The sequence below is a fragment of the Aplosporella prunicola genome (genome assembly GCF_010093885.1).
Source record: "Aplosporella prunicola CBS 121167 unplaced genomic scaffold K452scaffold_28, whole genome shotgun sequence".
NCBI lineage: Eukaryota > Fungi > Ascomycota > Dothideomycetes > Botryosphaeriales > Aplosporellaceae > Aplosporella > Aplosporella prunicola.
In genome coordinates this window covers 145,617-158,317 of record NW_022983556.1, presented here as the reverse complement: position 1 = coordinate 158,317, position 12,701 = coordinate 145,617, and the positions used below count along the sequence as shown (strand labels likewise).

The 12,701-nt window shown below is 56.7% G+C and overlaps 3 protein-coding genes across 3 annotated transcripts; all 3 read right to left on the bottom strand.

The window, feature by feature from the left end:
• Nucleotides 1-409: 409 nt before the first annotated feature.
• On the bottom strand, nucleotides 410-4,068 carry K452DRAFT_278272 (uncharacterized protein). The gene is made up of 3 exons (XM_033539360.1): nucleotides 3,924-4,068; nucleotides 3,787-3,850; nucleotides 410-3,669 (listed from the first exon to the last, which is right to left on the bottom strand). Exon 3 carries the CDS (start codon nucleotides 3,582-3,584, stop codon nucleotides 591-593), a length of 2,994 nt encoding a protein of 997 aa, XP_033393338.1. The 5' UTR covers nucleotides 3,585-3,669; nucleotides 3,787-3,850; nucleotides 3,924-4,068; the 3' UTR covers nucleotides 410-590.
• A 986-nt stretch (nucleotides 4,069-5,054) lies between these two features.
• K452DRAFT_235616 (glycoside hydrolase family 81 protein) lies at nucleotides 5,055-7,641 on the bottom strand (the record flags this gene model as incomplete). The annotated part of the gene is made up of 7 exons (XM_033537448.1): nucleotides 5,055-5,322; nucleotides 5,443-5,614; nucleotides 5,686-5,755; nucleotides 5,808-5,874; nucleotides 5,934-5,954; nucleotides 6,010-6,135; nucleotides 6,230-7,641. The coding sequence occupies 7 exons, from the start codon at nucleotides 7,639-7,641 to the stop codon at nucleotides 5,055-5,057; spliced, it is 2,136 nt and encodes a 711-aa protein (XP_033393337.1).
• Nucleotides 7,642-9,631: 1,990 nt separating this feature from the next.
• K452DRAFT_312226 (uncharacterized protein) lies at nucleotides 9,632-12,595 on the bottom strand (the record flags this gene model as incomplete). The annotated part of the gene is made up of 1 exon (XM_033543540.1): nucleotides 9,632-12,595. One exon carries the CDS (start codon nucleotides 12,593-12,595, stop codon nucleotides 9,632-9,634), a length of 2,964 nt encoding a protein of 987 aa, XP_033393336.1.
• Between the last annotated feature and the right edge of the window lie 106 nt (nucleotides 12,596-12,701).

Below are 12,701 nucleotides of genomic sequence, written 5' to 3'. Positions count from 1 at the left end.
AAGACTTCAGGCTGTGTTGCACCAAAGTGAGGGGAAAGACGAGTGTTGACAGGACTTCCGTTCCGCACGCGTCGTTCGATACCTATGCGACTGCCGCTGGTGCTGTGCTGGTCAAGCGTGCAAGGGTAGCTCTTCCTCGAACCAATCGAATGACGCAAAACAAGTGGCACAGTGGCAGTGCTCTTGGCGCAGATCGACCGTCGATCAACGAGCGAAATCGCGCGTCTCGGAGCGAGTTTCAGCGCATAACTACTGGGCTATGCTATCAAATACATCCAATCACTATGTATCACAGGTTACCTACCTTCCTCGCATCAGCCATGATTCAAACATCATCGTGTGTCCATGTACAACACACGCGCTCGACTCGTATGCATGGAGTCGCACCCACAATTCAACCCACACTAAAGGCCAGATTCGTGTGCATTCAACTACTAACTGAATGGAAAAAAAAAGAGAAGCCAACTTGTACTAGCATAGCAACCAAAAAAACCATCCAATGCTCATCCAAGCAAGCCTATCCAAGAAGAATATCTTCTCCCCACCGGGAAGCTAACCATCATCTAACCGAAAATGTCCATGCCCACCCCTCACAGGTAGAACATCGTGTCCTTCAGCCTGTCATGCACACCACCACTCCAGTGCATCCCGCGCTCGTACTTGGCCCCACCGCCGCCTTGCTCCTTCAAGAACGTGTGAAGGTAGCTGCGTCCACGCTCGCACACCAAGTCAGCGTAGTAAGCGGGCGGACAAACGCTAACGGCCCGCGTTGCGCGACCATAGACATAACACAAATTATGCGTTATACGCTGGAGCTGGTCAGAGCCGAGGTTGTTCTCGTCCTTGAGGCAGATATAGTGCGCCGGCTTGCTCGTGCCCTGCAGGCCCGCGTGCGCGACCAAGAAGAAGTCGAACAGGCGCTCGCCCGTGATGCCGCGGTCGACGACGGTGCCGGGCCGCACGTTCATGCCGCGGCCTTCCGAGTCCTCGGCCTTTGTGGGGTAGAACCGCGTGTGCCCGCGCTTTGTGCAAATAATGAGTGAGCTCTTCGGCCAGTTCTTCTCGGGGCCGTAGACCTCCTTGTAGGCGGCCGGGAACGAGGGCCACTCCTCGCGCAGCACGACCGGGAACTGTCCCTCCGAGACACCGTCTCGGTAAATAATGACTTTGTTTGGCAGTTGGTTGCCGTTACGCGCGCGCCAGAGCTTCAACCGCTCGACGATCATTTGCTTCAAGTCATCCTCATCAACCATCTCTTTGCGGCCCTGCTGCGTGCGGATCGAACCGGGGTAGTTGTTGAATTGCGCGTCTACGGAGCCGACGACGCCAGTAATTGAGGGCGCCGTGTCCGCAGAACCTGGCATGGGGTGTGAAACATCGATGCCGATCAAAATCGTCTTGTTGTCCAGGGGTGCGAGCTGCTGAATCTTCATGTCGTGGTTTACACCACCGCCCTTCAGATTGAACTTCAAGCCTACGTTCGCCATGTACTGAGCTTGACCACGGGCGTTGAGAATCTTCTTGCTGATGCTGCAGACCGTGGCGATACCGAAACGAACGTCACCTTGGTACTTGATGATATCATACAAGGCCGTGTTGTCAGACGGCAGCAGAACCAACAGCATTGCAATACCATACTGCGCCATCTGCTTGAACTTGGTCGAGACCAAGTCGGTGATCTCGCCAGAGTTGTAAGGCCAGGAGATCTGGATCTTGGCCGGAGCTTGTGGCTGACCCATGACCATGCCATACGACTTAAGCGCATCGTGGAAAGATTGAAGGAGCGACATAGCATCTTCCTGCCTCTGGAAAGTAGCGCGGTTGCGCTCCTCGATGACAAGACAACCCCAGCTCTTGATGGTCGCCGGCTTAGTATACTTGACGCGAGCCAAATTCCACTTTCCATTCTCCGGCTGCTGCTCCTTGCCCTGGTACTGCAGTTTAGGAACAGGCAGAATGCGGGCCATGACAGTCAACATGTTTGTGCCAACATTGATGCCAAAAGCAGACAGAGCCGGGTTTTTCTGGACCTGCATGACGTCAAGGCCCTGCCTGGTGATGCTGTTTGCATTCTGGTTAGGAGGCCTGGCCGCGAACTCGATCATCAGACGAGTCTGGTTCGCGCTGAGCATACGACCAGCGACTTGGCCGGGCAGCACAGTGCAAAGCTCAGGAGGGATATACGTCGGGTTGTCCTTGGTGCCGACGTTGACCACAGGCGCTCCAGGGGTCGTAAGAGTGATCTGGTGCTCCCTCGCAAAGTAATCGGCCACAGTGATCAAGGTGACCTTACCGGCACTGTCCGTGTGGGAGAATTTGACCTGCAGAGCATTGGCACCATGAGGCCAAGTTCCGTTTGCGTTGTTGTTCGCTCTGGCAAGACCGAACAGAGTCTTGACCTTGCGAACCCTCTTGCCGTTAGGGTTGCCCGCCTTATCCCTCGAGCGGATGTAGGCAGTTTCTACTCGAAGGAGTCTAAGGAAGCCCTCAAGCTTGAGAAGATGGCTAGGAGACCTGTTCTGTCCCAAGTAATCCATCATGAGGGAAAGAAGCTGACCAGGCTTATAGAACGCAGCAGTGGAAACGTTAATGTTGACCAAAATACGGCTAACACTCGTGCGAGCGCTAGCAAAGTAACCACGCATGGCCTGGAGGCCTTCAGAGAGATCCCAGCCCTCGGTAAGCCTGTGGCCACCGACAGGGTAGAACTTGTTCTGGCCTGCAACGACAACACCTTGGGTGGTGTGAGGACCACGGGAAAGAATGACATTGAGAGCCTGAATGGCCTCCTCCTTAAGCGGATAATAGGCCCCAGCGCCCGTGGCGGTGAGCGACTTCATCAGTTCCCCAAGGGAAACAGTGCCCAGTTGCTCGACGTTCACCTGCTTGGTGTTGCGCTTCCGGGCAGTCTCACGCGCTTCAGTGTCGTCAGGGCCAGGAGGGGGGATGGGCTCTCCGTCCGGTGGGTACCACTGGATATCGAAGGAACGACGGTTGACTGTGCCTTCACTCAGCGGGACTTTCTTGTTCGTAACAATGACCTGGGAATAATCCGTCGCGCAAAGAATGCCATTGAAGACAGGGTCACTAAGAAGAATCTCAATGAACCTTCTCTTCTTGCGCTTCGAAGTCTCTTCCGGCTGGATTGACACCGCATAACGATAAATGTCGGGAGTCTTTCCACCCACAGTCAGAGGGAAGTAATTAGTCCAGACAATGGTCGGGCGACCAAGGGTGCCATAGTCAGGGCGACGAGCCGGTCTCTCGTCGAGGCTTGTAGACGCAAGCATGGCAGACGGGTCCTTGGCAACCGCGTTTTCCACCTGAACGATAGCAGCATCCGGAGCGGGGACGTTCTGCTGGTTGAAGATACCAGCAGGTGCTTGCTGGGGTCGGGCACCATAGCCTCCTCCACCACGAGACGGAGAACCGCCACGGGAGGAGGAACCTCTGGAACCACTGCCAGAGCCAGGGCCACGGCCTCTAAACGAACCGCGGCCGGAGCTGCTGTCTCCTCCACTACTGCCACCACCTCGACCTCCGCGGAACCCGCCACCACCACCGCGACCACGAGGTGCAGACATGTTGTGGTAGTAATATGTTGTGAGTAAGGATAAGCTTGCGTCTGGCGTTTGTTGGTGTAGTGAAGGCAATCGATGTGAAATGAAGCTTATGATGGAGTTAGCTGCAAGCTTCCACGTATAAAGAGGTACTTGAAAGAGATTGTGGACAGTGACAATGACAAAGGAGGGTAGATGGGTGAATCTGATATAGCCAATGACGTACCGTTTGTTCAATCCAAAACTTCAAACTCGAGTCTCACAAGGTCAAACGTGTGTCAAACGGCGACCTAAACAAACAATCAGCCCCATTGTCAACCGATCTTCACATCTGCAAGCCATTGGCCGCAGACAAACACCTACCAAAGAGATGTGGCTGTCGAAGACAGATCCAAGCTCCTCAACTAAGAGGTAGCAATATGAGCGGCAGGAACAGCAGGCACGAGACCCGTCTTCCACGCCTGGGGCGATTCTTGGTAAATCAAGAAGATACGATAAAAAAACGACACTCGCAAAGAGTATCTGTAGTCCGCGACGGTTTGAAGTGGTTTCCAAAATATTCCTCCTCTCTCTTCCCGCGTTCTCTCTCTCTCGCCACAAGCGACAGGGGTTCACCCGCAGCAGCAAGCCAGCCGACCGGCGCAGGGGTACGTATGTAGTATAGACAGTTCAAGTAGCGACGAACAGCGAAACGCTTGGCGGCAATCGAGGCGTCGACGAACTTGCGAGCACGACGGTTGTGCCCGTTAGATATTGACAACTGACGCCAGAGCGACGTGTGGGGCGGCCCAAATTCGGCCGGCTCAAGGAACGCGCTTTCCTAAACGCACCATCAGCTGACTTCGCGTGCGAAAAAAAGAGAAAAAGCAACGACGTTTGGTCCCGCTTCTCCACTGCCGAGTACTCTAGTTACTACAGTCCCCGCCCGTCGTGTTGTTGTGGATGCGTAGTTAGGGGGCCGTTGACCGCCGTTTGTCGCGCCTCTCTCTGCCCTCCCCCGACGCCTGCGTGTCCCGCTGTGTGCCCTTTATGCCGCCTCCGGCTGCTGCTGGCTGCCCAGCGAAGCTTCTCAAATGTTCGATGACGTTGCCGCCAGGATCGAGCAGATGCTTGCAGCCTCAACGCAAGGAGGCATGGTCGGCCCTGCCCGCACGCCCGCACGCACGCACGCCGCACTGGAGCAGAGCAGACGGAGGAGAAAAGAGCGAGTCTGCTTTGTTTGTTTGCCTTCCCTCCCTTCTAGCCATGTACACTCCCTGCTACCTATCATATTTGCAACCTTTGACCCATCATCGCATGCCGCATGTACATAGTTCGGACGGGGAAGCCCGACGCGCCAAAAGCAATCAGCAGGGCAGGCGAGCAAGCGACCGACGGCCCGCTACCACCCGCTGCGCAAGCTGGCCGGGAAAAAAAAGCAACAATGAAAAAGAAAAGAAAGACTGAGGGTGCGCCAGCAATAGCATAATGCCGCTCCCCTGCTCACTTCTTTCTTCACGCGCCGCCCAGCGCCGCCGCATACGCCAGATACCACGTCCTGCTGGCGCCGCCGTCCAACAGGCCCATATCGAAGCCTGGATTGGCGAAGAAGTCGTACGACGCCCGCGGGTCGATGAGGGCCAGGTTGGCGTACAGGATGCCGCGCCACCCGCCCTCGGCCTCGTTGATCCGCCCGTTGCTCATGTACGTGTTGAACTCCTCGCGCACGAAGTTGGGCGTCCGGATCAGCGTCGACGGGACGTGGACCGGGATCATGTGGATGCTGTTTCCGGCAGGGTGCGTCAGTCAGACTCGATCAATTGGGCTGCCGCTCCTCTGTCGTGTGCTGAAACAGGATGCTGCAGCGCCTCGGGGTTGGGTGTGTATGTGAGGGTGGGCTTACCCTTCTTTGCACCACCATGCGGCGGAAAAGTACGTCGCCCAGTCGACCTTGTTTTCGAACAGAATGCCCGTGACCTTGTTGTTGATAATCTCGGCCGGCTGGTTGCGGTTGTTGCTCTCCATCAGGAAATAATTCTGGAAGCTGCGCGCCTGCAGCGCCAGCATGAGGTTGCCTTTTGCCCATTCATGTTAGCGCGCTTGTTGTAGGTGGTTCGCCGGTGAGAGCATGCAGCTCCGCGCTTACCTCGGGCCTCCATGTTTGCATCTCCAATCACGCGGCCCCACATCTTCATGCCGTACGTCGCGAATGCGTCCTGCGCCTGTTGAGCAAGTCTTCTCACATAAATCATTCGATGCCGCGCATACCTCAGACGTCGATTCTTGATCCTTTCCATCTGCCGAGGCGAAAAGGCCCTTTGCCCAACTGTGCCCGCTATTTACTGTCAGTACCCATGCTGCACACTGATGCCAGGCCACCAGGCCGTCACTTACTGGAACCAATCGAACGCACGACTAGACGGCCGGTCAGCGATGCTCACGAAGATGCAGAATTGCGCCTGTGCCTCACCTGAAAGGGAAGTCACCTCCTTGAATTGGGTTCGCAAAGTCCTTCACAAGCATGTTCACCCATGCCTTGTTGGTCGTGTTCAGCCAAGAGGGGTCAAGATACCCAATGACAGCCGCCGTATACACACTACCAAAGCGTCAGCTTTGTCATACCACAGACTGTACCTGTACTCCCGTGTCCTTTTTTCCTCATCTCCACATCAGAAAATAACTATACTTACAAGTATCCATAGTGGAAATGGTGGTCGTTGTAGTACGCATTTCCAAAATCCGCATTGGCATCCTGATAGCCAGCGCTACTCACGACACCACCCCAAGTGCTGTCATACACCAGAGGGTAAATCTGGCGGTTATTAACAAAGACGGCAAACGCTTTCTTCAGCTTATCCAGTCCCGGCCTCGCCACGCTCTGGTTCTTCGCCAAGTCATTGGCAGCATAGACAATGGATGCAAACTTAGCCAGGCCCTTGCCGCTGAAGTACATGCTATTGAGGTTCGTCTGGCCGTCGATATCCTGGCGCAGCTCGCTCTCCGCCGCACTGCTAACCGCGCGCGTTGCCGTGCTCGACAGCGTAGTAATGGCGCCGCGCGACGGCGTCCATGGCGCGAAGCCCATGCTCGTGGGCAGGTTCGACTCGACCATGGTCCAGAAGTCGCTGCGCACCGCGGTCGCGAGCCCCTTGGTCGTCGTGTACAGCTGCACGTTGCTACGGCCCGGCGCCGTGTGGCTGTCGAAGCTCTGCACATGGTGCGGCAGCGCCCACATCAGCAGCGTCTTGCTAGTCAGGCCGGCCTTGCCAAACTGCAGCGAGTAGGAGCCCGTGCCGCCGCTGACTGAGCCCGTGATGATTGCTGCGACAGGGTAGGCGCCCGCGCTCGTGTCGAAGATGGACTCGCCTGCGTTGCCGGCCGGGTTCTTCGCCACCATGATCGTACCCCGCCAGTTCGGCGGCCCGCGCAGCGTCGTGTTGCTCGTCATGTTCAGAGCCGGTGCCGCGTACCCGGCGTCGGGCGTCGCGTACACGAGCCAAGACTTGCCGTCCTCCAGCGTCACCTGCCACTTGGAGGTCGAGCCCACAGCGATGGGGCCTCTGACCGTACGGAAGAAGACGCTGGTCTGGACGAGAGGCGTCGCGCCCTTGTAGACGCCGGTCACGAAGCCCATGCCCTGAACGAGCGGGAATGTGACGATTGGGCTGGCGCCCGCTGTCGGCGCGAGGTTCATGTTCGCCGAGAATGTCTGCAACGAGTCGACCGTCATGCTAGTGGAGTTGCTCAGTTCGGCCGCCGACAGGAGCATCGACTGGATGCCAATTGGGTTGATGTAATACTGGCGGCTGCCGTGGCCCGTGTCTGGGCCGAGAGCCAGCATGTCGCGGTCGATGTGCGAGATGGCAAGGCCCCAGCTCCGGGCATTTCCGCGGCCCTGGCTCCAGGAGATGCTGTACGGGTGTGTCCAGACGCCGTCGGCGCGCGAGCCGAGGAACAGGTTGGCATAGAACTTGTTGGTCTGTATCACCCTGCTCGAGTCCAGAATGCCGATCCGCGCCTGCGGGTGGTTGTCACGGCGCGGGATCTGCGACGGCACTGCGTCGCCAGAGATGCTCTGGAAGATGTTTGCGGAGGGGACCATTGCGTACATGGTTTGGCTCTGGGATTGGGCGGTGCTAGAAGGAGGATGACTCGAAGAAGGTGGGTAAGATGATGATGCAAAAGATATGCGAATGGATGATTGGCTTCCGGTGGAAGAAGTCGTCGGGATTGATGTAGGGAAAGGAGTAACCGTAGGAGGTCCCTGCGGCTGGAGAGAAGTATTTATGGTTACTGTGAACCTAGGAAGAGCACTTGTGGAAGGTATGGATTGCAGTGTCGACGGAATAGGTAATTGTGGGCTCGACAAGCTTGAAATTCGCTGTAGGCTGTAGGGCGAAAAGGTGATCTGTGATGGAGTAAACGTCGATAAAGGTTCTGTGTACGCAATGGTGTATGGAAGAATAGCAGTGGTCGAAGGAAGGGAAGCAGTAGGGGCAGACGGATACAACGACAAGGGTCTAGTGTACCACACGGTCGTCGTTGCCGTCCCGTCCGTCCAAACAGTGACAACGCCAACGGCTCGGTCCCACCTTGCGAAGGTATGTACACTGAGCGACGAAGACGGCTGCTGATCTGGAAGAACCAGCGGATGTGCTTGGGAAAGCGGAGTTACCTGCAAGAGAGTTAGAACCGCACCGAAGAATAAAATGTGCAAGAGCGAGAACGCCGAAGACGATGCCATGCTGGGGAAAAAGAGAGAGCAAGAAAAGAAGAACGAGAAGTCAACGCAAGCTATGCGGAGAGAACTGAGGTACGATCTAATCCCAACTCTTTCGTGATATATGCTATGCTCGCTGAGAAATGCAGTGACTGTAGAAAACGCCTTTGATGATGCCAAGCACGAAGCAAAAACAAGCCGAGACGGATGGTAAACGCAAAGCAATATTATGCCCAGTCTTTTATATACTTCTCTTTTCGAGTGTGCGAGGAGGGATGTAGATAGGTATGGAGGGAGAGGTAACGAGGTAACGTGCAGAGCAAAATGAAGATGACACAATGTCAGAAGACCAGAGCGCTCAAGGAGAAAAGGCCAATTGTCTCGGCGCAAAGGAACAGCACCGGCCATATAAAGCGCGATGCATAGCGGAATGCCGCGGCGGTTGGGAGAGAAACCGGGTGGTGTGGTTACCTTTGTGTACTTTGGAATGCAGGCCGTAGGGCTGAGGTACCACAGCGACAATCTATCAGCGACGACGGCGGCGAGAGAAAAATAAAATCGGTGCTGTTTCCGGGGTGATTGCAAGCAGCTTACCGTCCTATATATACACAGCAGACGAGGCGAACAGCGATGGTGCTAGTAGTGGTGGTGGTGGTGGTGGTGGTGGTGGTGGTGGTGGTGGTGGCTTGTTCAAGGCGATGATGACGGGGGCTGGCCTACTTGCTTGGTTCCATGCTCGCCCATGCCCACTGGAATCACCGCCGTCAGGCAGCGCGCAAAATCGGATCGCCCCAAAAAACGCACGCCTCTCCACCCAGGCACCCAGGGTGCCAGGAATCCTGCTGCCATCACACGCGTCCACTTCCAGAACCAGATCGCATAACTCGTGGCGGGCGTCCTCCTGACACGCGCGGCTGATGCCAATACTGCCACTGCGGCGGATGCGCGCGCGCGCCTCGGTCCGCTGTCCGCTGTCGCCGCCCGCCGCTGCCAGGTCAGCACCTTACGGCTCCTGCAGACCTGCACCCCGCTGCCATGATGCCGATGCGGCTCTCGCTTCCCTTCCCTTCTGGCCCTGAGATCAACTGATCCGCCCCGTCTAAGGCTGAAGAAGCTGCTTTCTGATTCACCCGTCACGCGACGCCACGCTGCAGCGCCCGTGTCACCGCCGCATTTGCGAGGCCCGCCAAACTTTGCTTTTCATTGGCCCTTCCCCGCGCCTTGGTGCCTTGCCCACAAGCCCTTCTACATCCTCTACTACCCTGGCCTAAATGAGACACGTCCTACAATGCGTGCGCCGAACGAGAAGAAAAAACAAAGGAAAAACAATGCCATCTGAACCATTTCTCGAACCATTTGATCCATCCCATCCCTAAACCATCGGCTTGGCCAAGGGCTTGATGATCGTCCCCGGCTTGACCATGACCCGCGGCTTCGTGCCGTCCTGGAACACCTCTTTGGTGTTGAATTCGGGGCCCAGCGGCCGCCGCAGCGTGCTCTCGTACACTGCCTTGTTCTCGTACGGGAACGGCAGCGAGCTTGCCAGGAACTTTGCGTTCTTCTTGACCCGCTTCTCGTTGATGATGACGTTCTTCTTCTTGGCGTCCTTGCGGTCTTCCTTCTTCACGCCCTTTTGCGTCGTCACAAACCGCCCCTTGTTGCGCTTCTGCTCGCGCTTGCTCACGCCCTCGCCCGCCCAGCTGCCCCATCCCGGCAGCGTGTTGTCAATGACCTTGTCGCCCTCCTCTTCCTCGATCGCCCGCTTCTCCTCCTCAAACGTGTCGGCCACCTCATCACCTGCAAATGCTTTTTCGACAAGAGACTCCTTGCGCAGAACGAGTGGATTCTCGGGCTCTTTGTCCGAATCGTCATCAGCTTCAGAGGGCGCGTTGTTGCGGTAGGTTACGATTGTCCAACCGTCAGCGTCAGCTGGAGCGGGGGCCTCGGTCGCCTTCGCTGCCGCAGGCTTGGTGTCTCGCGAGGTCTTGGTTTCTGACACATCCAAGGCTGGGGCAAAAGTCGTCGCTTGACGCGACTTTGACTTGGAAGTGTTGCTCTTGATAGGTGCGGCCACCCACGGGTTGTCCTCAGGCTCGGATGACGCCTCTCTGGCAGCGGCCGCGGCGGCGGCCAGTGGGCGTTTCCGCGAATCGGTTTTGGAAATTGTCTTTTGTTTTGACGGAGGCGCAGCCTTTCGATCATCCTCATCCAGAACAAACTTGATCTCGTCAGCTGCCTCCTCGTCATCTGAACCAAGCCGCTCTTCGAATTCGGACTTGGGCTGCGTTTTGGTCGGCTGAGGCGCCGGTTTGTTCGACGAAGGCCCAAACACCCTGCGACCGATTGTGGTAGGGCCGTCAGCGTCCTCGTCATCCTCATTCTCGCCGGCCAGTTCACGCCTCATGCGCTTGATATCTTCGTCATTCTGCGCCTTGCGTGCAGCATCCGCTCGCTGCATGAATTTCATTGACGCCAGCTTGGACAGACCGCCAGCGTCAGCTGGAACATCTTCGCCATCAACGCGGTTGAGCTGACGCTGCAGTCTTCGGGCTTCGCCAGCTTCCGAATCGTAGTCTTCGTCGTCGCTTTCTCCCTCGCTACTGATGTCCGTCGCGTCGTCATCCTCATTCCGGACGTCCTTGCCTTCAATTCTCTGGCGAAGCTCTTCGTTGCGCCGAGCCATCTCATGGAGACTGCCACGAGCATCCTCATCCCAAGCTGCACGTCCAGACGCCTTGAGGCCCTTGGCCCATTTGCTTTCGCGGTGCTTCGCGCCCATACGCTCTTCGGCCCGTCGGCGGTCGTTGCGCTCGCGCTCCTCCTCAGAGATGTCGATACCCTCTGCTGCCATAGCTTCCCTCTCCTGCTGCTCAGCACGCTCACGCTCCTTCCTGTGCACGCGGCGGTATGCCTTGCTTTTGATCTTCTTGACGCGCTTAGCACGCACCTCTTCCCTGAAAAGCAAGTCGCGAGCCCTGCGGAGCTCTGCCCTCCTAGCCATAACTTCCTCGATAGGCATCTTGTTGGTTTGGAGCTCTTCGAACTCGCGAATTTGCTCTTCTTCGGACTTGGCATTGGCACCAGTGGCAAGGCCGCTTTCTTCCATAATGGCTTGAATCGTACTTTCGAGGTCGTTTGCTGGTGCGGAGCGGTTGATAGGGATGAGCTTCTTAGCGCCCATAGGTTGTTGCTCGTCCGGATCTCTCATAGGAAAGGAGAGATGCTCAGCTCGCCTGTTGTGCTTGACCGTGTCTACCCAGCGCTCCAAGGTTTCCTTGGTCTTCTCATTCGCCGCGATACGGTCTAGCTTGTCCTGCTGGCGCTTGGGAAGAGGAGCATCGAGCTTGCCGGGAATGCCATTGCGCTTGGATTTCTTGTCATCCTTGACCATCTTCATGATTTTCTTCGCGTTAGGATCATTAGTTCCAGCAAGCAGATCACCAATGTCGAGCTTCTGTGACGCTCCAACACCAAACTCTGATGGTGCGCTCGATTCGTGAACGTCCACTTTCCTCTCCTTCTTGCCCTTGGCGCCGGTGTCTTGGGATATGCTCGAGATGAAATCCTGCAGCTGCGAAGCCTTGCCGGGGTCGCGGTCGTCACCCTCGTCATCTGACATTTCAAAGTCCTCGTCGTTGTCCTCGTCGTCCTCGTCGGAGGCGTCGGAGGCGTCGTCCTCGCTATCCTCGGCATATTTTTGGGGCTTCTTTCCCTTCGCCTTTTCCTTGTTCTGCTCCTCCTCGTAGTCGTCCAGCATCTGGACCAGGTCTACAGCGTCCGAGCCCAGACTCTCGTTGTCGTCTTCCTCGTCCTCCTCTTCGCTCTCGTCTAGGTCGATGTCGCCATCGTCGTCCAGAATCTTAGCAGGCTTGGGCTTGGACTTGGGTTTCTTGCCGTTGCTCGAGCTGCCCCGGAAGGTAAAATCGGCAAACCTCTCCTCGTCGCTTTCACCAAACGCCTCGTCACTGTCAAGAGACTCGTCGTCATCATCGTCAACATGGCCCATGCGCCAGTTGTTTCCATCCGAATCACTGCCTTCGCTGACGTCCAGCTCGTCGTATCTGCCCTTAGTGACATTCTTCTGCTGAAGGCGCCGACCATTCGAGGCATGCGGTTCGTCGTCCTCGTCTTCTTCGATGTCGTCTGCAAGGCGCTGGCGCTTGCGGCGCGGGTTATCGTCTTCGGCTTCACCAAGGCGGTGCTGGCGAACCTTGAGGCGTTCGGGAGCCTCTTTCTCGGCGATTGCGAAGGCGTTAAGGCTGCGCTTTTGGTTCTTCTTGCGCGCAGTGCGCGGCTTCTGAGTGGGGATGGAGCTCCTCGCAATTCTAGGCGCCATCTTAAACAAAACCTGTCGAGGCGGCTAAGTCTGTCGCGCTCTTCGTCGCTGTGCGAAGCAAGATAAAATCGTCGGGCGAAATCTTGGCACTGACTCGTGCGCCGAC

Bases quoted from the DNA above. Each gene is read 5' to 3' on its own strand.
- K452DRAFT_278272 (XM_033539360.1), bottom strand. From the start codon at position 3,584: ATGTCTGCACCTCGTGGTCGCGGTGGTGGTGGCGGGTTCCGCGGAGGT.